The 25523-nt window shown below is 40.7% G+C and overlaps 1 protein-coding gene across 1 annotated transcript in view; it reads right to left on the bottom strand.

Annotated features, from left to right (window-relative positions):
• The window catches only part of LOC126474837 (arylsulfatase B-like), a 111882-nt gene that overhangs the window by 20645 nt on the left and 65714 nt on the right, over window positions 1-25523 (bottom strand). The window contains exon 6 of the mRNA XM_050102314.1: window positions 6276-6411. Coding sequence (XP_049958271.1) covers window positions 6276-6411 — 136 coding nt within the window. The remainder of the gene's footprint in view (window positions 1-6275; window positions 6412-25523) is intronic.

The raw sequence follows: 25523 nt of genomic DNA, 5'->3' as shown, positions 1-25523 counted from the left end.
GAGTAATACGAGAACGGTATATATGTCAAGAAAATATTACTTTTAAGATATCACCTGCATGGCATAAATTACCGATGACTTGTTTCGATCATAAATAATAATATTCTTCTGATCTAGAAATAAAGTGAAGTAAGTACCTGTTCATACATTTTACAGATACTTGTTGTTCTTTGCTTTTACATTTTTAGATGGTTACTATACCGAAACTACATACCAGTCACTTATGATGATAAATGTCAGTAAACCATGACCGTCGTTACTGTAGTATATGAAAAACCTCAGCTCAGTCACTCATCATGATCATCCAACGTTATTCGATGAGCCCACAAACAAAGTATTTCCTCCAGTTACTGTAAAACTTCTCTCCCTCTTGGATGCTGTCCCAGGTATGCCCTTTCTGGCCGACGTCAGAAATCACCCTATCCCTCTGCCTGAGTCTCGGTCTTTCTCTTCATCTATTTCTTATTTAGTAAACTAATCTTGGTAGCCTGTTACCACCCACAGGTCACAAAAATCCACAGTATCTCAGCTACTACAAGCTCATTTTGTCTTGTAGTCTTACAACTTCAACCTGTTTTAGGATTTCCTCATTCCTGATTCTATCCCTCCATGCATCGTCGACCGTACTACGAGCATAGTCGGCAGCGTATATTCTACTGATGTCTTTACTTATTATGGTTCATGTTTCAAAATCATATGTCAAAATGTGTATGTTGATGTGTAACATAGAGGAATGTCTCACATTTAATAGTATTTTCCTGTTCCATTTTATGCGTTTGCCTATTTGATAGAACATACTATGATTTTCAATGTTGTGAGTGATTGTCTATGGAGCCCATTTATCGGAGACAACGACGCCAAGATATTTACTATGGATATGAGAACTAATAAATTTAATAACTATAAAGTGATACGTGGCACAATACACACACCACTGACAGACATGACAAGGAGGAATAGAAGGCTAAAATTTTACAACGTAATGGATACAACTAATCTAAGATATGGAAACGAACCTTTAGTCTCAAATAAGAAAGGGAAATAAAATTACAGTTGGCTGAAATTAAATTTTGGAGGACAATTAATGGACGTACCCTTACAGATCATTGCAAAACAATATTATAAGAGAAGGACTTAATATATACTGTATAAACAAAAAAATTAGACACATATGTATAGATTGAAGCAGCATATCAATACAAAGGGGGAACACATTACTGAAACAAGTAATCAGTCATAAGCGATTGGAAAGCGAAGTATAGGATGACAAAAGAAGAGGCGGCCTCAGTAAAGACGGGAACAGGCTGTAATCTTCATTCAAGAAATGAAAAAGAAGGGGATGATGTTTAAAGTCGACGGTACCAGTTTGGTACACCCAGTATATACTAACTTAAGATATGCAAGTAGCAACAGCATGTATGAAAACTGTCATGGGGATCATACTGCGTGCTTTTGCAGCGCAGTCTTTGACTAAAAGAGCAAATGTCGGTAATTCAGGTAGCCATTTTAGCTTCCGTACTCAACTCCCCACTATATCAACCTTCATGCAGTGCAATTTAGTTGTCCATCAGTCGTACGAAGTGCGTACATTGTCAGTTACTGTAAGTATTAAAAAGCAACATTAAGGGAGAAGAAGTAGTGACAGAGAGAATGAACGCAGCATCAGAATCTTTATGTACATTATTTGACGTTAAACTAAACGTACGAGCAATGACCGTTGATGATTCAAACGTAAACTGAGGTGACGAAAGTCATGGGATACCTCCTAAAATTTTGTAAGACTCCTTTTCCCTGGCGTAGTGCAGCAGCTCGACATGCCATTCACTCAACAAATCGTTGGAAGTAGTTGCGGAAATAATGAACAAAGAGCCATGCTGCGGGGAAGACTGCCAGTGTGCACTCGGTGTGCTTGCCGGGGGGTCTCGTCCGTAATGTGGAGGAGGCCCTTCCGGCAGCTATTGAACGCACTGGGTGTGACCGGCTGCAGATAGTAGCACATGTCGGAACGAATGACGCCTGCCGCTTGGGTTCTGAGGCCATCCTTGGTTCCTTCCGGCGGCTGGCTGATTTGGTGAAGACAACCAGCATCGCACGCGGAGTGCAAGCTGAGCTTAATATCTGCAGCATAGTGCCCAGAGTCGATCGCGGTCCTCTGGTTTGGAGCCGTGTGGAGGGTCTAAACCAGAGGCTCAGACGACTCTGCGACTATAATGGTTGCAAATTCATCGACCTCCGTTATTGGGTGGAGAACTGTAGGGCCCCCCTAGACAGGTCAGGCGTGCACTACACACCGGAAGCAGCTACTAGGGTAGCAGAGTACGTGTGGCGTGCACACGGGGTTTTTTTAGGTTAGAGGGACCCCCCCTTGGGCGAAACGATAAAATACCTGACGGCTTACCAGAGAGGACATTATCATCGTTGATAAAGAACGTCCGTCCTCAGAGACCAAAAACAGGAAAAGTTAACGTAATATTGGCAAACTGCAGGAGTATCCAGGGCAAGGTTCCTGAATTAGTATCTCTTATTGAAGGAAATAGTGCGCATATAGTATTAGGAACGGAAAGTTGGTTAAAACCGGAAGTGAACAGTAACGAAATCCTAGACACAGAATGGAATATATACCGCAAGGATAGGATAAACGCCAATGGTGGAGGAGTATTTATAGCAGTAAAGAATTCAATAATATCCAGTGAAGTTATTAGCGAATGCGAATGTGAAATAATCTGGGTTAAGTTAAGTATCAAAGGTGGGTCAGATATGATAGTCGGATGCTTCTATAGACCACCTGCATCAGCAACCGTAGTAGTTGAGCGCCTCAGAGAGAACCTGCAGAACGTCGTGAAGAAGTTTCGTGATCATACTATTGTAATAGGGGGAGACTTCAATCTACCAGGTATAGAATGGGATAGTCACACAATCAGAACTGGAGCCAGGGTCAGAGACTCTTGTGACATTATCCTGACTGCCTTGTCCGAGAATTACTTCGAGCAGATAGTTAGAGAACCAACTCGTGAAGCTAACGTTTTAGACCTCATAGCAACAAATAGACCGGAACTTTTCGACTCCGTGAATGTAGAAGAGGGTATCAGTGATCATAAGTCAGTGGTTGCATCAATGACTACAAGTGTAATAAGAAATGCCAAGAAAGGAAGGAAAATATATTTGCTTAACAAGAGTGATAGGGCACAAATCGCAGAATATCTGAGTGACCACCATCAAACGTTCATTTCTGAGGAAGAGGATGTGGAACAAAAATGGAAAAAATTCAGAAACATCGTCCAGTACGCCTTAGATAAGTTCGTACCGACTAAGGTCCAAAGCGAGGGGAAAGATCCACCGTGGTATAACAATCATGTACGAAAGATACTACGGAAACAAAGAAAGCTTCATCATAGGTTTAAGAGTAGTCGAATCATAGCTGATAAGGAAAAGCTGAACGAAGCGAAAAAGAGCGTAAAGAGAGCAATGAGAGAAGCATTCAACGAATTCGAACATAAAACATTGGCAAACAATCTAAACAAGAACCCTAAAAAGTTTTGGTCATATGTAAAATCGGTAAGCGGATCTAAATCCCCTATTCAGTCACTCGTTGACCACGATGGCACCGAAACAGAGGACGACCGAAGAAAGGCAGAAATACTGAATTCAGTGTTCCGAAACTGTTTCACTGCGGAAAATCGTAACACGGTCCCTGACTTCAGCCGTCGCACGGACGCCAAAATGGAAAATATTGAAATAAACGATATCGGAATTGAAAAACAACTGCTATCACTTAGTAGCGGAAAAGCATCCGGACCAGACGAGATACCCTTAAGATTCTACAGTGATTATGCTAAAGAACTTGCCCCCTTCCTATCAGCAATTTATCGTAGATCGCTGGAAGAACGTAAAGTACCTAGCGACTGGAAGAAAGCGCAGGTCGTTCCCATTTTCAAGAAGGGTCATAAATCAGATGCGAATAATTATAGGCCTATTTCGCTTACGTCAATCTGTTGTAGAATAATGGAACATGTTTTGTGTTCTCGTATTATGACGTTCTTAGATAATACAAATCTCCTTCATCATAACCAACATGGATTCCGCAAACAGAGATCATGTGAAACTCAGCTCGCCCTATTTGCCCAAGAAATTCACAGTGCCGTAGACACTGGCGAGCAGATTGATGCCGTATTCCTGGACTTCAGGAAGGCATTTGATACGGTTCCGCACTTACGTTTAGTGAAAAAAATACGAGCTTACGGAATATCGGACCAGGTTTGTGATTGGATTCAGGATTTCCTAGAAGAAAGAACACAACATGTCATTCTTAACGGTTCAAAATCTGCAGATGTAGAGGTAATTTCGGGAGTACCGCAGGGGAGCGTGATAGGACCTTTATTGTTTACAATATACATAAATGACTTAGTTGACAACATCGGTAGCTCCGTGAGGCTATTTGCAGATGACACGGTTGTCTACAAGAAAGTAGCAACATCAGAAGACTCGTACGTACTCCAGGAGGACCTGCAGAGGATTAATGCATGGTGCGACAGCTGGCAGCTTTCCCTAAACGTAGATAAATGTAATATAATGCGCATACATAGGGGCAGAAATCCATTCCAGTACGATTATGCCATAGGTGGTAAATCATTGGAAGCGGTAACGACCGTAAAATACTTAGGAGTTACTATCCGGAGCGATCTGAAGTGGAATGATCACATAAAACAAATAGTGGGAAAAGCAGGCGCCAGGTTGAGATTCATAGGAAGAATTCTAAGAAAATGTGACTCATCGACGAAAGAAGTAGCTTACAAATCGCTTGTTCGTCCGATTCTTGAGTATTGCTCATCAGTATGGGACCCTTACCAGGTTGGATTAATAGAAGAGATAGACATGATCCAGCGAAAAGCAGCGCGATTCGTCATGGGGACATTTAGTCAGCGCGAGAGCGTTACGGAGATGCTGAACAAGCTCCAGTGGCGGACACTTCAAGAAAGGCGTTACGCAATACGGAGAGGTTTATTATCGAAATTACGAGAGAGCACATTCCGGGAAGAGATGGGCAACATATTACTACCGCCCACATATATCTCGCGTAATGATCACAACGAAAAGATCCGAGAAATTAGAGCAAATACGGAGACTTACAAGCAGTCGTTCTTCCCACGCACAATTCGTGAATGGAACAGGGAAGGGGGGATCAGATAGTGGTACAATAAGTACCCTCCGCCACACACCGTAAGGTGGCTCGCGGAGTATAGATGTAGATAGATGTAGATGTACAGCCGTCCATAGCTGCAAAATTGTTGCCGCTGCAGGATTTTGTGCACGATCTGAACTCTCCATCATGTTCCATAAATTTTTGATGGAATTCATGTCGGGCGATCCGTGTGGACAAATTATTTGCTTGAATTCCCAGAATGTTTTTCAAACTAATCGCGGGAAATTCTCACCAAGTCGTATGGCGCATTGGTATCCATAAAAATTCCATGGTTCTATAGCTACAAATGGTCTCCAACTAGCGGCAGATAACCACTTCCAGCTAATGACTGGTTCAGTTGGACCAGAGGATCCAATCCATTCCATGCAAATACGGCCCTTACTATTATTGTGCCACCACCAGCTTGCACAGTGCCTCGTTGACAAATTGGATCCATTGGTTCCTGGAGTCTGCGCCAAAGTCGAACCCTAGCATCAGCTCTTGCCAACTGAAATCTGGACTCATTTGACCAGGCTGCGGTACTCCAGTCGTCTGGAGTCCAACCATTATGATCACAAGCGCAGGAGAGGCACTAAAGGCGGCGGTGTGCTCCAAGCAAAGGCACTCGCGTCGCTTGTCTGCTGCCACAGCCTACTAACCCCAAATTTCGCCGTATTGTTCTAAAGGATACGTTAGTAGTACGTCGCACATTGATTTCGGCTGTTAATTCGTGCAGTGCTGCTTGTCTGTTAGCAGTGACATCTCTACGCAAACGCCGCTACTCCCAATCATTCAGTGAAGCCCATCGGCCACTGCGTGAGAGGTGACGTCTGAAGTGTGGTATTCTCGGCACACTCATGACGTTATGGATGTCGGACTACTGAATTCCACAACGATTTCCGGAATGAGATGTCCCATGTGTCAAATTCTAACTACCATTCCGCGTTCAAAGTCTGTTAATGCCCTCGTCACGTCAATAAACGTCGGTGTACACGAAATCAGGTAATGATGGTGAATAAAATTGGAAAATCTTGAATAGCGCCTGACAATCATAAATCATTCGTCATCTACAAAAAGAGTTTGTATTTTCACTCACCAGCAGCTGAATACAATGTGGGTAACCAGTCAACGATATGCATCATCTGGTTGGACACCCTGGGAGCGCTGCTGAATAGGGGACTCCACACCATAGTGGCACCGCGAACTCCTCCCTCCCATAGGGTCTGTTTTAGCTGAAAGCAACACACACCTTTATAACGGTGTACACATCAGCGAGTGGTAAAACTCTATGATAACAAATATAAAACAGGCGAGCTTCTATAAATAACTCAGTAACCCAATGTATCTGATGTTTAAAGTTAGCAGTCAGTTGATAGCGAAATGCAAAAACCAGAATTGAGAAATTTCTCTCTTGGAAAGTAAAACTAGGGAAAAATAGCAGTAGTGAGTGAAGCACCTCAACGACGACTATGAGTCCAAGGGAGGACTTGCACAGTCTAACGATGGGTGTATTGTTAAGGTGGACCAATACTTGAACAGGGAGCAATTTTCATGTAATGTTTTGAAAATACACTACCTTTGATCTGAAACATTTAGGATATCTGGTTTTACACCAAACATGAATGGTTTTAGTTCAAGCAGTGTGAGGAAAAGTACTTATTTATCTGTGATACTTCAAACTTCACGACAATTTCTCTGTGCGGTGAAGTTTGGAAGCACGTTTAATTTAAGGTTCCATTATCTGGGACATCATTCGTCTAACACCACACAAACTTTTGCCGGCCCTCTCCACAGCCATAGAAAAATGTTATGCTTCACGTCTTGTAAGGGCCGGCCGCGGTGGCAGAGCGTTTCTATTCGCTTCAGTCCGGAACCGCGTGACTGCTACCGTCGACGGTTCGAGTCCTGCCTCCAGCATGGATGTGTGTGATGTTCTTAGGTTGGTTGGGTTTAAGTGGTTCTAGGTTCTAGGGGACTGATGACAGATGTTAAGTCCCATAGTTCGGAGAGCCATTTCAACCACATCTTGCAGTGTGAAGTGTGTGTGGGGAAATAACCAGCAATGATATACGGTATCTAGTCGTTTAGTCACATCAACGATTTTAAGACCTATTAGGCATAACACAAAGATTGGAATACGTCCAGCAAATAACGGAGGATGGAGGTTGCAAGTGCCACTCTGAGAGGGGTTGGCACAGGAAAGCAGTTCGTAGCGCGACACGTCAAACCACTCACAAGACTGATGGCATCATTTAAAAGAAATTTAGGGAATATAGAAGAGATCATTGTGAACATTCATATGCTTATGTGCTGAGAATGTAGTTTCTGAAATATTGTAACAAACGAAGTTCAATGTAAAATTTTCATAATATATGGCTCTTTCATTACATTTCAGTTGTATATTCTAGCTCACTAAGCTATTCTCTGTCACCTGGACACTTTTTCTTTCAGAAACTCTTCCTCTTTCTGAATCCCTTAACGACGAATTTCGCAGATCTTCCTACTAAGGCTATTTGAAGCAATGCACCACAGTCAACGCTATTATCAGGTTACTCCCTGCCAGTTGCCTAAATTATCTGTTATTTTATTTCTGCTAATCACGCCATCATTAAAACCTTCATTGCATCAGTTTTAAGAAATTATTAAGCCATAAATACCATTTTCGGTACTAGTTACCATATGAGGTAGTATTGACTGTACTCGGCCAGTTCCGAGAGGAGGAGATAGAGGATGATATTCCTCTAACAATCGCGGAAGAGGTAACCGGCCGCGAAATAATTCCAGCAGAGAGGAGGAAAACTAATAACCATGAATGTTAATGGTCGGACGGACGCGAGAACAAGATACGGTAGGTCCAAACGCAGGAAGAATTCTGAACACAGACAGAGGAGCACTGAAACTCCGCTATACTGTAAGGATGGGACCCTGGGCAGCAGGCCAGCCGCGACAGATGGTAAATAGGGTGAATCACTGTCGACTAGGAACAGGCTCGTTTAGTGAACTGAGCAGCAGCTACGGCGAACAGCCGTAGAAAAAGAGTAACTTCTGTTGCAGTGCAAACTGGGAATGACCTCATAGAGCCGGTCACTGCACTGGCACCGAAATCGGCTGATGCTGTACGAAAACGAGTACACGGCTATTCTCTCGCTATAACAAGTTCAGAGGCAATGGCCAGGAAACGTGCAGTAAATAAAAAGGAAAATACCATTCCTACGAACGAAAGTGTGGCTGGAAATAACAACGAAGTCGATGAGAAAGATTTATTTAACGGAGCCGCACAAGTTCGCAAGTTGCCAATGTAAATGAATCCGAAAGCAACGCGCAAAGGACGCGTGTAGCTGACGTTAGCGTAAATTAATTGGTCATGAGTGGACGCAGAATGAGAGATAAGAATTTACATGTTGCTGAAGAGCCATTCCGTGACAACGAAACTGCGAAGAATCTGTCATTCACACGCTTGACTTATACGAAAATGAATTTGTGAGACTGAGAGAAATCCACAAAGATTAAAGAGCATATGAAATGCAAGCTGATGATGTCAGGAAAGATGAGAAAGACAATTCGGATGAAGACACACTAAGACTTACATAAAATAATCTGACTGCTAATGAAGATAAGCCACAGGAACTCATCATTATCGACCGAATTCAGAACTGCATAAACTATGAGTCGAGCAATGACCTATAATTCTCAAAGAAAGTGTTGGAACACGACAGTGATACGGACGATACTGACTTAAGTGAAAATGAAAATATCATTTGACCAGGTGATCACAATCAGAAGAAATGAATCTTACTGAAAACCTCTGTGTTATAGAAATAAAAGTGCCAGAAAATGAGAATAATTTGTGCGAAAAGTTGCTGAAACGAGATCTCGGACATGAAGAAGAAGTTGTCCAAGAAGAATGAAAAAGTGTGTGTGTGTGGTTTGGTATCTTATGGGCGCCAAACGGCGAGGTTATCAGCGCCCTGACATCGATTAAAACATACGAATAAGAACGAAAAATGTCGCACACGCATGAACCCGAAACGACCCCACAGTGACTCATTCGCTCAGACACTCTCACATGAAGTAAAACCAATGAGGAGGCAAAATAGCTAATCAAGAAATTAAAACAGAGGGAAAACAAAACATAAAAGAGCTAAAAGAACAGCACAGGGAAATGTGACTGGCTGGCCACTTATGAAAACATTAGGGTGAGCCAGCCACCCCACTGACACATTATAAATATCTCCCCAAAACCGTGTTGAAAATAAAACACTAGAACACGAGCCATGTGAAGAAGGACTAATTTCAGTACAGGATCCAGAAGACATAACGGAGCGAGATAAAAAGGAACCACTGGATGAAACGATTAGTAACAAAAATCAACTGAAGATTGTGAAAGAACTTGCGATCAGAAACAAGAAAGAAGCACCTGACACTTAATGAAAAGAAAAGTATACCATTTCGTGGGAAGATACAATGGCATATCAAAACATACTGTGGGAAGAACAAGAAGGTACGGAGGTGAAGGTAACTAAATAAACCATAATTCCGACAGAGGTTTATGGGTAGATAATTTAACCGTTACTGGACACTGACTTTCTTATTAGTGCTTTATCTCAGTCTTTTTACAACTACATAACAGACAAACCAGGTACAGTTGTAATGTCTGTACAAGGAATCAAAATTGTAGGGGCGAGTAGAAGTAGAAGTAAATGAATTAAGAAGCTAATTTTTATAGAATTTGTAATAAAAGTTCGTGGTTTTACATACGATTTCCTTGTGATCTCAGAACGTAGCAACAAAATAATTATGGCCATAGATTGTCTGTAGAAGCAACAAGTAATAATTAACAGTGCAAATGAAATACCATTACGAATGAGGGAGGAATACATACACTCTAAAGGAACAGACGAAGCACTTAACTGGAATTTCTGTTTATGGTGATGGGAATATATTTTCTACAGATAACTAACGATTATCAGAATTATTTGAAGTTTATCACATACGAAGCATCAAAAGTTTAGACTAGATGTAAGAAGAATTTCGGAAAATTATCATTGAGATACTGTATTTGGCCCAATGCAGAAAAATGAGTTGTTACAAATACTAGAACAAAATTATAGCACGTTTCGGAAACTTCTGGAAAAGCGAAAAATTTCGAACAGTGTGTGGGAATACTGCCACATAAAGCGTTTATCGTTTACCCACATCCGGTACCTGCAGCGAAAAAACAGACCTTTCAAGCCGAAATTGAAAAAAAATGCTTGAACAGGCAGTCATAGAGCATAGCCACAGTGAATATAATAATCTACTGATTATTGTAGGTAAGAACTACGGTGGAGTAAGTCTGGTAATCGATGCCAGATCTTTGAATATGATAGTTAAGAGAGAAATAGATCGTCCTGTATCATTAGACGAAATGATGCAAGGATTTAATCATATAAAATATTTGTCAAGCTGGACACGACGGCCGGTTATTAGCAAAACGCTTTCGATGGTGATCGAGACAGTATACAGCTTCCTTTTTCGCTGGAAAATGTTATCACTACAAGGTAATTCCTTTTGGCTTACACGCATCAATTTCTGTTTTCAAACGCGTGTTTAATTCGGTGTTGGGAAGAGAATTAAGCAGTAGGCTCAAATTTTTGGAAGACTATTTATTAATAGCTACACAACGATGGAAATAACACTGTGAACTACTGTAACAGTTACTCATTGGACTGCAGAAAGGAGCAAGGGCTCTGAAACTTAAGACATGTGAACTGGTGAGAAAAGAAATATTTTTAGGGAACAGAGAAGGGCCCTGAGAAACTAAAAGCTGGTAAAAGGTGTCCGCTCCAAATAATTGGGAAGAGTTAAAAGTTATTTTATTTTTATGCGGATTCTATAAAAAAAATTCATAAAGGGGCAAGCTTTTAATAGTCAACCTTTAAACAACTTCTTACAAAAGAACACTGCACTGTTTGGACCTCTGAATACCAAAGAGGTTTTGCAGGAATAAAAGGGAATTGTTTACAAACAACATTTTCTGCCGTGCTGATTTATCGTTATTTCCATACGAGTACGGATAGTAGTAAATAATAGGAGTAGAAATCTTTCAGGGAATAGAATATGGAAGGAAAAATGTTCACAAAACAATTGCTTTCGCAAGCAGAACATTAACAAAATATAAACAAATCTACATTATTTCGGAAAAAGAGGTGTTAGCCATAATTTGGGGATTGAAAAAATGTCGTAACTTTTCATGGAGACACAAAATTGTAATACATACAGACAAAAAGCACTTACATGTTTGAAGGATTGAAGAATATCGAATCAGAGATTATCTTGTTCGGCTGTACATCTGCTCCAATATGACTATGAGGTACTTGATGTAAAAGGATCCCAAAATTATGATGCAGAAGCACTTTCGAGGCTACCTGAAGACAAAGGCAGGCTTATCTGGATAAAAATGATGAAGGAACATTTAAATTCTTATATTGGACAGAAGTAGCTGGTAGTAAAAAAACTAACTACTATATGTAAGAGTATGAAAAGTTTCAAAATGAAGACGAAGTGTGGAAGTCAGTGAAGGTGAGATTTCATAGTGATGACTGTCCACAGATTCCAAAATCGTACATATTTTTAAAGATTTACTATATGTTAGAAAAGGAAATAGTAGTGATGGATGGCAAGTTTGTTGGCAATCACAATTTTAAGTAGAACTTATTGATTCCTTCCGTTGGACATTGTGGAACGAAAAAGTGCCATGAGAAGTTAGCAACTGAGGGGAAGCCATTGAAGAAAGGTACAGAACGATTAAAATCTTGTAATGTTTGTGAAAGTGCTAAAGTGACAAACAATACCACAAGAGGAGCTATACAGAATCTCAAACCAGAAGATAACTTTGAGATACTGTATGTAGACCTGTATGGGACCCTACCATAACTACTGTAAATTTCACATACATACCAGTAATTTAGACGTTTTCCGAAATTTATTTAACTTCAGCCTCTGAGAAATGGTAGAGGCAAAGCAATATTCAATAAAATGGTAGAGTACCGGTACTATAATGAAATTGGAATACCAAACAGAGTGCTATCTGACAATTGTTCACAGTGTATTACTGAATTATGGTTAGAAGGTATGGAACAAAGTAATACACATTTCAGCTTACCATACATCCAATAATCTCATGGAGCACTATACGCGAGAGTCAGGAAGGTAATGTAGGACTTATTGTCACCAAAACCATAGAACGTGGGTCAACTTTATTCTAAAATGTGAAGTAATCGTGAATTCCTTACAACATAAATCTACTGGCTTCACCACTGAAGAATTTATGCTAGGTTACAAAAGTAAGAATTTAATAGGGGAAATATCAGAATACCCACCCAGCAAAGAGACGGATTTGGTCAGAGAAAAAGGAATTGCTAAGGGAGCTAAGTAGAAGAAAAGCAGAAGTAGGAGTAAAAAGGCATAACAAAAAATAAAAATTCCCGAAATTTAATACTGATGAACTATTCCTTATGAAAGCTCTCAAAAAATATAGTGAGGTAAACCATCAGATATCCAAATTTAAATATGCTTATTAAGGTCGTTTTGAAATTCTAGGAATAGCATCATGTATATATGATGGAATAAATTAAGCAACTGTGTCACTTAGAGGCCTAAGGATCATAGCAAACATATAGTTTTGACACCAAAGCACTGCCCAAATATGCCAAAGTAAACAGGCTGCCAACAAACATATACAGAGTGTAATTAAGTGAAGTCTAAAATGGATTTCTTATAATGCTATTAAGAGGCATCCAAAACGTGAAGTTCATGCAATATTGTTCAGAGTAATCAAAAGGACTGCCAGAGCACCCATACTGGAGGCAGCAAGTTTTTTCAATAACATATAAAATTTTGTATGAATTATGTAAAAGACGTTTTCTAGGTGAAGTGTCATTTTATGATAAACTTTGTAATGGAATATCTGTGTATAATGTCTGCAAAATTTGTATAAGAATCAGAAAACGTTTTCATGATGACAAAGGTTGAAAGTAGATGAAGTGATAAACCATCTTTTTTTGTATATATCAATTATCCTTACTTGTTAGGTAGCTTGAACTTGATGCACTGCCTACAGCCAGAGCGAGAACACCAGCAGCAGCGAGTACTGTTTGTATAAAGCGTTTATTTTGCATTTTGTTTACGACCTTCCACTAAGGAAGGGATTCTATTTGTGTTTATCTGCTCTGCATAGTAACTAACAGTTCTTGATAAAACTTTACGTAGTTTTCCTGTTAGATTTCTTAGTGTTTTCTTGATCGTTTAGAACAGAAAGCGCCCTAAAACCGTCTTTTGTTTGTTTCGCGGCCGTTAGCCACTAGTCACTTGAATCAGCAGTTGTCTTGTGACAGCCAGAGCGAGAGCACCAGCAGCAGCGAGTACTGTTTGTGTAAAGCGTTTATTTTGCATTTTGTTTACGACCTTCCACTAAGGAAGGGATTCTATTTGTGTTTATCTGCTCTGCATAGTAACTAACAGTTCTTGATAAAACTTTACGTAGTTTTCCTGTTAGATTTCTTAGTGTTTTCTTGATCGTTTAGAACAGAAAGCGCCCTAAAACCGTCTTTTGTTTGTTTCGCGGCCGTTAGCCACTAGTCACTTGAATCAGCAGTTGTCTTGTGACAGCCAGAGCGAGAGCACCAGCAGCAGCGAGTACTGTTTGTATAAAGCGTTTATTTTGCATTTTGTTTACGACCTTCCACTAAGGAAGGGAGTCTATTTGTGTTTATCTGCTCTGCATAGTAACTAACAGTTCTTGATAAAACTTTACGTAGTTTTCGTGTTAGATTTCTTAGTGTTTTCTTGATCGTTTAGAACAGAAAGCGCCCTAAAACCGTCTTTTGTTTGTTTCGCGGCCGTTAGCCACTAGTCACTTGAATCAGCAGTTGTCTTGTGACAGCCAGAGCGAGAGCACCAGCAGCAGCGAGTACTGTTTGTATAAAGCGTTTTTGTTCTTATTTGCTGCGCTTAGCTTTTAAATAGTTTTTCTGGGAAAACCTAGCGTAGTTTTCGCGTCTCGTATTTCAGTGAGTGTTTCTTGATTATCAGAGTAGCTCATCAGAAGATTATCTTGGGAATTTGTCACCGTATAGAGTAGGGTAAACATAGTCATGTGTAGGGACTGTGGTTGTTGTGAGCGGACGCAAGGAGAATTGGCCACTCTTCGGGGGCAGGTGGAGGCTTTGTCTGTTAGGCTCATCGAGCTCGAGGCGCAGGCGTCGGCTCGTAGTGGCGTTGGGGCAACTGTGGTGAGACCTATGCCTACTTCGGTGGCCTTGGAATCACATGGAACCCCTGATGTCGCTGCGTCTTCCGGCAGTGAGCATCTTACCGGTCAGCCATCACTCCAGGATGAATGGCGGACAGTGGTGGGCTCGCGCGTGCCTGGCCGAAAGGCGAAGGTGGGATCTGGCCGCGTGGCAGCTGCCTTACCCCTTTCCAACAGGTACGGGGTGCTTCCTAGTGGTGATGACATCGTTTCCGAGCCACCACAGGATGCCTTGCCTGTTGGGCCAGTGGCCGATTCTCCGGCAAGGTCCCGACAGTCACAGAGGGCGGGCCTATTAGTTATTGGGAGCTCCAACGTTAGGCGGGTTATGGAGCCCCTCACGAAAATAGCGGGCAGGTCGGGGAAGAATGCCAGTGTGCACTCAGTGTGCTTGCCGGGGGTGTCGTCCGTAATGTGGAGGAGGCCCTTCCGGCAGCTATTGAACGCACTGGGTGTGACCGGCTGCAGATAGTAGCACATGTCGGAACGAATGACGCCTGCCGCTTGGGTTCTGAGGCCATCCTTGGTTCCTTCCGGCGGCTGGCTGATTTGGTGAAGACAACCAGCATTGCACGCGGAGTGCAAGCTGAGCTTAATATCTGCAGCATAGTGCCCAGAGTCGATCGCGGTCCTCTGGTTTGGAGCCGTGTGGAGGGTCTAAACCAGAGGCTCAGACGACTCTGCGACTATAAAGGTTGCAAATTCATCGACCTCCGTTATTGGGTGGAGAACTGTAGGGCCCCCCTAGACAGGTCAGGCGTGCACTACACACCGGAAGCAGCTACTAGGGTAGCAGAGTACGTGTGGCGTGCACACGGGGTTTTTTTAGGTTAGAGGGACCCCCCCTTGGGCGAAACGATAAAATACCTGACGGCTTACCAGAGAGGACATTATCATCGTTGATAAAGAACGTCCGTCCTCAGAGACCAAAAACAGGAAAAGTTAACGTAATATTGGCAAACTGCAGGAGTATCCAGGGCAAGGTTCCTGAATTAGTATCTCTTATTGAAGGAAATAGTGCGCATATAGTATTAGGAACGGAAAGTTGGTTAAAACCGGAAGTGAACAGTAACGAAATCCTAGACACAGAATGGAATATATACCGCAAGGATAGGATAAACGCCAATGGTGGAGGAGTATTTATAGCAGTAAAGAATTCAATAATATCCAGTGAAGTTATTAGCGAATGCGAATGTGAAATAATCTGGGTTAAGTTAAGTATCAAAGGTGGGTCAGATATGATAGTCGGATGCTTCTATAGACCACCTGCATCAGCAACCGTAGTAGTTGAGCGCCTCAGAGAGAACCTGCAGAACGTCGTGAAGAAGTTTCGTGATCATACTATTGTAATAGGGGGAGACTTCAATCTACCAGGTATAGAATGGGATAGTCACACAATCAGATCTGGAGCCAGGGACAGAGACTCTTGTGACATTATCCTGACTGCCTTGTCCGAGAATTACTTCGAGCAGATAGTTAGAGAACCAACTCGTGAAGCTAACGTTTTAGACCTCATAGCAACAAATAGACCGGAACTTTTCGACTCCGTGAATGTAGAAGAGGGTATCAGTGATCATAAGTCAGTGGTTGCATCAATGACTACAAGTGTAATAAGAAATGCCAAGAAAGGAAGGAAAATATATTTGCTTAACAAGAGTGATAGGGCACAAATCGCAGAATATCTGAGTGACCACCATCAAACGTTCATTTCTGAGGAAGAGGATGTGGAACAAAAATGGAAAAAATTCAGAAACATCGTCCAGTACGCCTTAGATAAGTTCGTACCGACTAAGGTCCAAAGCGAGGGGAAAGATCCACCGTGGTATAACAATCATGTACGAAAGGTACTACGGAAACAAAGAAAGCTTCATCATAGGTTTAAGAGTAGTCGAATCATAGCTGATAAGGAAAAGCTGAACGAAGCGAAAAAGAGCGTAAAGAGAGCAATGAGAGAAGCATTCAACGAATTCGAACATAAAACATTGGCAAACAATCTAAACAAGAACCCTAAAATGTTTTGGTCATATGTAAAATCGGTAAGCGGATCTAAATCCCCTATTCAGTCACTCGTTGACCACGATGGCACCGAAACAGAGGACGACCGAAGAAAGGCAGAAATACTGAATTCAGTGTTCCGAAACTGTTTCACTGCGGAAAATCGTAACACGGTCCCTGACTTCAGCCGTCGCACGGACGCCAAAATGGAAAATATTGAAATAAACGATATCGGAATTGAAAAACAACTGCTATCACTTAGTAGCGGAAAAGCATCCGGACCAGACGAGATACCCTTAAGATTCTACAGTGATTATGCTAAAGAACTTGCCCCCTTCCTATCAGCAATTTATCGTAGATCGCTGGAAGAACGTAAAGTACCTAGCGACTGGAAGAAAGCGCAGGTCGTTCCCATTTTCAAGAAGGGTCATAAATCAGATGCGAATAATTATAGGCCTATTTCGCTTACGTCAATCTGTTGTAGAATAATGGAACATGTTTTGTGTTCTCGTATTATGACGTTCTTAGATAATACAAATCTCCTTCATCATAACCAACATGGATTCCGCAAACAGAGATCATGTGAAACTCAGCTCGCCCTATTTGCCCAAGAAATTCACAGTGCCGTAGACACTGGCGAGCAGATTGATGCCGTATTCCTGGACTTCAGGAAGGCATTTGATACGGTTCCGCACTTACGTTTAGTGAAAAAAATACGAGCTTACGGAATATCGGACCAGGTTTGTGATTGGATTCAGGATTTCCTAGAAGAAAGAACACAACATGTCATTCTTAACGGTTCAAAATCTGCAGATGTAGAGGTAATTTCGGGAGTACCGCAGGGGAGCGTGATAGGACCTTTATTGTTTACAATATACATAAATGACTTAGTTGACAACATCGGTAGCTCCGTGAGGCTATTTGCAAATGACACGGTTGTCTACAAGAAAGTAGCAACATCAGAAGACTCGTACGTACTCCAGGAGGACCTGCAGAGGATTAATGCATGGTGCGACAGCTGGCAGCTTTCCCTAAACGTAGATAAATGTAATATAATGCGCATACATAGAGGCAGAAATCCATTCCAGTACGATTATGCCATAGGTGGTAAATCATTGGAAGCGGTAACGACCGTAAAATACTTAGGAGTTACTATCCAGAGCGATCTGAAGTGGAATGATCACATAAAACAAATAGTGGGAAAAGCAGGCGCCAGGTTGAGATTCATAGGAAGAATTCTAAGAAAATGTGACTCATCGACGAAAGAAGTAGCTTACAAAACGCTTGTTCGTCCGATTCTTGAGTATTGCTCATCAGTATGGGACCCTTACCAGGTTGGATTAATAGAAGAGATAGACATGATCCAGCGAAAAGCAGCGCGATTCGTCATGGGGACATTTAGTCAGCGCGAGAGCGTTACGGAGATGCTGAACAAGCTCCAGTGGCGGACACTTCAAGAAAGGCGTTACGCAATACGGAGAGGTTTATTATCGAAATTACGAGAGAGCACATTCCGGGAAGAGATGGGCAACATATTACTACCGCCCACATATATCTCGCGTAATGATCACAACGAAAAGATCCGAGAAATTAGAGCAAATACGGAGACTTACAAGCAGTCGTTCTTCCCACGCACAATTCGTGAATGGAACAGGGAAGGGGGGATCAGATAGTGGTACAATAAGTACCCTCCGCCACACACCGTAAGGTGGCTCGCGGAGTATAGATGTAGATGTAGATGTAGGACACATAACCGGGACAGTTGCATATGACATACTATGTATTATTCAATCAGTCATTTGATCTATACAAAATTTGCTTATAAAGCTTGTCATAATATAACTATGATATGCAAAGGCTGTATGGAAAGTGTGATATATGTGATGTTACAGAGCTTTGAAAATTTATATTTGTAACTTATGTAAAGAAATATGTGAAATGTATGATTTACCAAATAATATTTTGTCATGGATTAAAGAAATGAAAATTTTTGTGTATGCATATTTATATTTCTGTGCAAGTGCTCATTTGTATAAAATGGTACACACTAAGGGACGATGTGTATGACAGGCATTATGTAACAGATAGAGTGTTTTTTTACTGTACAGAGGTGACTGTGGGAAGCACTAAAGGTGGCTTGGGTTTTTCGCTCGCTAACTATAGAACTAGTGTGAACAAGAGAACAGAGTCTGCAGGTAGCAGTGAAAGAGGTAACTCTGGATGCAGCAGGCGTTTCACAGTAGCCTCACATGAAGAGTGCTGAATTATTAGAGCTCTGGTACAAGTGGTTGGGCTATGTTATGTCAACAAAAACAATTGATTTGTCCATACTTCAATAAACTTGTACTACATACCATGGGTAGTGTACTTGCCGTAACTATCCGTCACACCCAACAACTATGCCAACAGGTTTTGAACTGTATAACTAGAATTATAGAAGCGTGGACCATTAAGTGAAAACTAACTTTTTTGACTCAGTATTGTGTTAAACATAAAATTTGGTTCACCCTGTTATTTTATTCCTAATTATTCACCTGTATAGAGTCCTTTTCTGGTGTTTCATTACAATGAGTAAACCTGTTATAATAACATTTAAGTGCTTTATTCAGTACCTGTAAGTACTAATTTTCATCTTTGAATAAATGTCTAAAAATAATAGTTGTGGATTATCTTGTAAAGTGTAGGTAAAAGTACTGTATGATTTACGTTGTAGAAGTGCTGAAGTGAAAATTTGCTGTTTTCAGACAGTTGATGATGGAGCTCATACGGAGCAGCCCACATGTGGTGATATGCTGATGTTAGGATTTCACCATCTGGACTGGTAGCCATCAAGCATCTTTTGCTTGTCCTGTTGTGAAATTGATCTGTTAACCAGTTGGCGTGTTTGTTTCACAGAGTATTGTAGCTGAGGAGCAGTTTACAAGAAAGTGTTCTTCTAGCTGCAGGTAGTTAGAAATGCAATTTATGCTTTATGGACAAAGGGCCATCCACTTGCAAATATAATATGTGTGTAAGTGTGGGCTTTTGTCTGTTAATTAGAGGAAAGCAGATTCTGTGAGTTGCTAATAGTCCTGCTGAATAGCTGATCATATCGTCATTTACATAGCACATACTTTAGCACTCTCTTCTTTGGCAGTAGATGATCATTTGTGTGCTCGATTGTGGACTATTGATATATGTATTGACCATTGCTTAGACAGCGTCTTTCGGAAGTGCTTGGCAGTGTACTCCTTGTTCTTAAACTGTGGTAATTACCTTTAGTTGCGTTAAACACAGGCTAACTTTTGGTGTGAACATTGGAGGTTATTGAAGTTGTAGTTGAAGATGGAGCTTAACTGGCACTTGTTATTGTAAACTGTAGCTTGAGGAGGTTGAGAAACTTGGGTGAATAGTTTGTTTAATTGCTTATTGATATTAATTTGAGTGTGCTGTAGATTAAACATTACTACCCTGAATCTGTAGCTCCTGTGTTATAGAAGTTGTGCATTTGTGAGGCCAATATACTATTCCAATATTTAGACTTTTAAAATTATGCTAATGTTTAATTTTGAAAAGAGGGTGTTTTGATATTTTGAGGAATAATTGTACATTCTGAATTGGGAACTCGGTACACACTTCTTGACTTGGGGATTTCAGATGTTTGAAGAAATAAATATGCTACAAATACGTTCTTTCTGCTTTAATATAACACATATATATGTACTGCTAACATTTAATATATGCAACAGTCATTTGCAGTGCTAAACGCAAACAATCCATTACATTCTTTTAAAACATAACTTAAAAACTTTCCTGCCAGTTTTTTCCAAAATGCCTGTTGCACACAGTATTGTTCCCATATAGGAGAATCGGTAGTTTCGTCTTGACACACACACACACACACACACACACACACACACACACACACACACACACACACACACACACACACACACATATATATATATATATATATATATATATATATATATATATATATATATATATATATATATATCAGTGCTACGCTACTAAAGGTTTCTGATGTATGGGTGAAGATGCTGTAATTGTGATGCAAAGGAGTGTGATATTCCTCATGGTATAATGCAGCATCATGTCATTACTAGGTCAGTGGGGTATTAGCATATGACACAGAATTCTGTATTACACACCTGAAATAAGGATGTAGGCAACAAATTATAAATGTGGTGAGATGGGAAACATGGTACAGTTTCCACTGGTACCTTGAGCTGGCGCTAGATTACTAGGATAGCAGAGTATAAAAGACGCCTGTGACTTACCATCCCCACATCACGTCACCTGATACTGAATTATGCAGCACGCATTCTCACAATAGTTTTCTGCAGGGAATTAAATCCTGTTTTGAACCTAATGGAAGAGTGGCTACATCGACGAATGGTGGTACTGTCTCTCACTTCCACGTTTTGTCACTAAAATTATCAGTCTCTAATAGTGGTCAGTGTTTTTGAAGGAAGTAATAAGCTCGTTTTGTAATCTTAGCCGTCATGTTAAGAGTTGACCAGTACACGTAACACCTATTTCAATATAGAATCCTGATGTGCTGTACATCACTCTATCAAAAAACAGCTACAGCCTGTGGATGTCTATATTTAAACAGATATTTTCTATTACCGTATCATTGGTGTCTGTTTAATTCCTATACAATATAAACTATAGAGGATATCTAAAATGAAGTCTACTTATCTCACATGGAATAACAGTACATTTGTGTTGAACAGTGACAGTTTATGAGATTCTTTCTTTACGACCCACGGAATAACAGTGTTTGCATCGTCAATGCACGACACTCTGACACAATATAACTATCCCATTTAAACAGATCTCTATGGGAGTGGAGTTTTGTAAACAGGTCTTTCGTACATATGCCCTAACGTTACAGTGAATGTCGTTGAACAGATTATTTTCGAGAGTTCCACCAATGTGTGATCACCCATCACTAGCAATTACATTATACACATATATGATATGAACCCCACTGATATTCAGATTTTATCCATATACTCTGTTTAAAGTAATATCTACGCCTTGCTTGCACATCAGAAACAGCCCATTCTTGTTCAAGTACAAGTTCATGTGTGTCCTTTGTGACAGTGTTATCCACAATAACTTCCCTAAGAGGGGTAGTATCGTTATTAGGGTCAGTGTTGGTCTATTCAGTACAATGCGGCTTTTTCTTATGAGCTGTCAGGGAACAATATGCACCATTGCCAGTCCACCAAATGTTGCTGCAACAAAAACACACATTTTTTGTCAGGTCCAAATAGAGTGTATGTTTATAAACAGATTTTTCGTATACTTGCTAATGCAGTAAACATCTTGAATCCAACGTTCTTCTGCCGGTACTTCAACGTGTCATTCCATTACTGTATACAGTAAGTGCTGAATTCCTACATTCCTATTTCTTATATACATTTTTTTCGTATTCTGTGGGTAAATGTTGATTCACATCACCCTTTTTGTTTTATCATACGTAATTCCATTGACTGACACCTGAGTTATCTTTTGTTATGAATTAATAAAGACCTAATATAAGATACGCCCAATTTTAAACCAGACATTGCTGGCACAGCATTGTGTGTATTGTCAGGGGGTGAATGTGTTTGCCGAGTGATGGTGTGATGTTATTTCCAGTTGAACGAGTGAAGTTAATGGCTTCGCAGCAACTAACTCATTTCTGAAGGGATGTTTCGACATATTGTTGCATGAGAGATCCCACCCACTCAGCGCAAAGAGCGGTTATCCAATTTCTTCACGCAGGATGGGAGCATCCTCCCCAATTCACCACAGGATGAAAGAGCAGTGTCTCACACGGTGAAAAACAGTCAGGTGGTGTCTGCTTTGTGAGGCGGGATGTGGCAACATCTACGCAATGCTACGAACTGGGAAAGCACACATTATCGCCAACAGTGTCTTAATTTCAGCTGTGGAGGAACTCACACGGTCGATTGTAGTATCACCACGGACATTGCTGCCGAACTATCGATAAGTAAAGGGTCCGTTGATCATGTAATCCATGAGAAGCTTCCTTATGGCAAGGTTTGTGCAAACTTTGTGCCCAAGCATCTCTCAGAGAATCAAAAAGGCGGGGAAGTTGAGAGTTTGTCTGACCCATCTGTGGAGACTGAGGTACGTGATGAAACATATCGAATAAGTACAGAGTGGCTGCATCCAAGCTTCCCTTGTACAAAAAAAGCCTGCTCTTGGCTGGAGAGCGAAAGATAGATGTTGGGTATCTTTTTCGACGAAGGACCTCTACTTTTCGAAATTGTGCAACAATTAATGCTGAGCATTATTGCAGAATTTTGCTGCAACTCAAACAGGCTATCAAGAACAAGTGCGGGGCAAGCTTTACACCTCACATGAACTTCTGAGCTCTGGCCTTCCTTTCAGTTATGTCGACACCTTGCTGTTTGAAACGTCACGGTGCCCCATGGTGACGAAACAGGGCGCCACGCTTTTGCACCACTACAGAGGAAGGTAGCAGGCACCTATTAGCCAAATTTTAAACTTCTGTGACGCCGTGGGCAAAATGACGCGGTTTCAAAAAGTGATACTATAATTCTTTTGCATTGTGTGTTTTATAGCCTCTCTGTTCATATGTGATACTAGGCATGCAATGTTAATATGTAGTTGATACTGGCTGATGAACTGATTGGGATGTCGTATCTGTTACTGTATAATGTATAGTAACACTTCCTATGTGTTTCACAATGACTTCACAGTAATAACTGGCCATTAGTCCCATAAATAAACGAATAATTTTACAGCCTACAATGGACAATATTTTCTTCCAGGAAATATGTAGACTCTGTAGACCTGAACACAAAAAAGAGCACCAAAAATTACATATACCTATTCTAAGCTTAATATTATTCCTGTGACAGGTTGTATCCTTCTGCCATGAAACAAGATGAATGCCATTAAAGCTATAATATTTTAGTTTGTTAATGGCAGTGTTTTGGTCCCCTAAATCAAATCCTTTGGCAAAGTCACAGAATATAGCAGTGGTGACAGTTTTTCCTGTTTAATGTTTCCTGGACTATATTTGAAATATGGTGTATGGCCTTTTCTGTAGAAAATGCTTTAGGAGAATCATATTGAAAAACAGTTTAAAGATCTGTTCAGGAAAATAATGTGATGGCATTCTTTTAAATGGCAGTTTCAGGCAAACCTTGTAAGAATTGGCAAGTGACATATCTGTCCAGTTTTGTAAACGTAATGGATTGTTAAGTACTCAGGCACAAGAAACATCCTTCCTTTTACATGCGGCGAGTAGGAACCATCTGCCACGCTCACGCATTTAATTGACAACAGTATTCACTTCTATGTACATGTTATCTCATAAAATTTCCAGATCCTTCTGACTGTATACAAAGGCTACCAGCATAACATATGCCACCGATATAATTCTGTTGAATTATCTGCGCTTATTTTATTGCATGCTACCGGCCAAGAACTAATAGACTGCTTCACATGGTAACTCATGTCTAATGTATATCCTAAAATTTTAGATACTGAATGTAGGTGCTGATATAATGTAACAGACACTTCTAACAACGAAAAACCTAGCTTTAAATTAGTTCTCCCTTTCTACACCGACCATTTTACGTGTGTTTACTTTTTCTCTTTTTTCGTGGGTCCAACTTTCGTCTTTGGCTTCTCTTTCAGACATTATGTTCTGCTTTAGTAACGGAACCACCACTTATTCGCAGTGACGTAATGGGTTTCTGGAGGATGGCTGCCATGGACTATCCCTGCTAAGCTTAACATAACACCATCTCTCACCTTACATTTTAACAACTGCTTAGAAAAGTCTTTTGAAAGAAATGAGGCATTTCAGTCCGAGCACGAGGTCAAAGTAACTCAATTTTGAAATGTAGTTATACCTGAAAGATGTTTTATTATTATTCACTAATTACAGCATCAATAAAATCACGCCACTAACACTCGTAATACATTGATAATGATGTTCCATACTCCGAGGAGCGTAGGGGACGATGCGGCAGACCCGCACCGCCGACTAGGCAAGGTCCTAGCGAAGCTGCTTTCCCGTTGTCTTCCTCCGACCGTAATGGGGATGAATGATGATGATGATGGAGACGACACAACACCCAGCCATCTCGATGCAGGGAAAATCCGTGATCCCCGGCAATCGAACCCGGGACCCCACGCGTGGGAAGCGAGAACGCTACCGCAAGACCACGAGCTGTGGACCGTAATAGTTACCTATACAACATTCAAATTTGTTTTCGTAATCCTTTGATCAAATAGAATCGTTGTATACACGGCATAACCACATTCTATTTCATTTTTATTTATTTTTCTAGTGAATTGGGTTTCTATGTGTTCGCGATCCTTCCATCCCTCTGCTATGTCGGTGCAGTCAATATAGTATACAGACGATCTGAATGCGAGCAGACTCGACCATCTCTTAAGGGCTCCAAATGTCATAGGGATGCACTGAATTATCCATGTAATTACCGATGAGCATAACATTAACAGTACATTTAATTTGATTTGATTCATCCGACACTTCGAAATTTTCGAGTGCGCCTTGTCTGACACCTGGGAATGACGTTGCGAGCCACCAAAATAAAAGGAGGAGCAGTTTAAGATATGAGTGGGCAGTTGAGCTAACAATCTGATTATGGTATCGGAGGGTGGAGAGAGCGACGCTATGACAGCCTCAAATAGTCGTATATTCAAAGTTTTCTGCGTAGTTCATGCCTACTGTGATGGTGGAAACACTGAAGCGGCCAGATACTTCAGTGAATCTCAATTGTTTATGTATACAAGGCAAACAGTCTAAGATTGGGCAAAGTCTATGAGTATTATATCCAGTCTCAAATGCGGTTTCACTAATCAAATATATTCGTGAACCCGCAATCCTTGATAAGCAGCGAGCACAAGATAAATTCATCCACAGCAGTACTGGACTAGGAGTTTTTACATACTTCTTAATATAATTATGATTATTGCATTTCAAATATACGTACGTAGATCTCAATAATGTATTTATTGCAAAGAAAGGAAAAA

The sequence above is a fragment of the Schistocerca serialis genome, chromosome 4, assembly GCF_023864345.2.
Source record: "Schistocerca serialis cubense isolate TAMUIC-IGC-003099 chromosome 4, iqSchSeri2.2, whole genome shotgun sequence".
Classification (NCBI taxonomy): Eukaryota; Metazoa; Arthropoda; class Insecta; order Orthoptera; family Acrididae; genus Schistocerca; species Schistocerca serialis.
The sequence above is the reverse complement of the archived record's forward strand: the minus strand, read 5'-3'. Positions and strand labels throughout refer to the sequence as shown.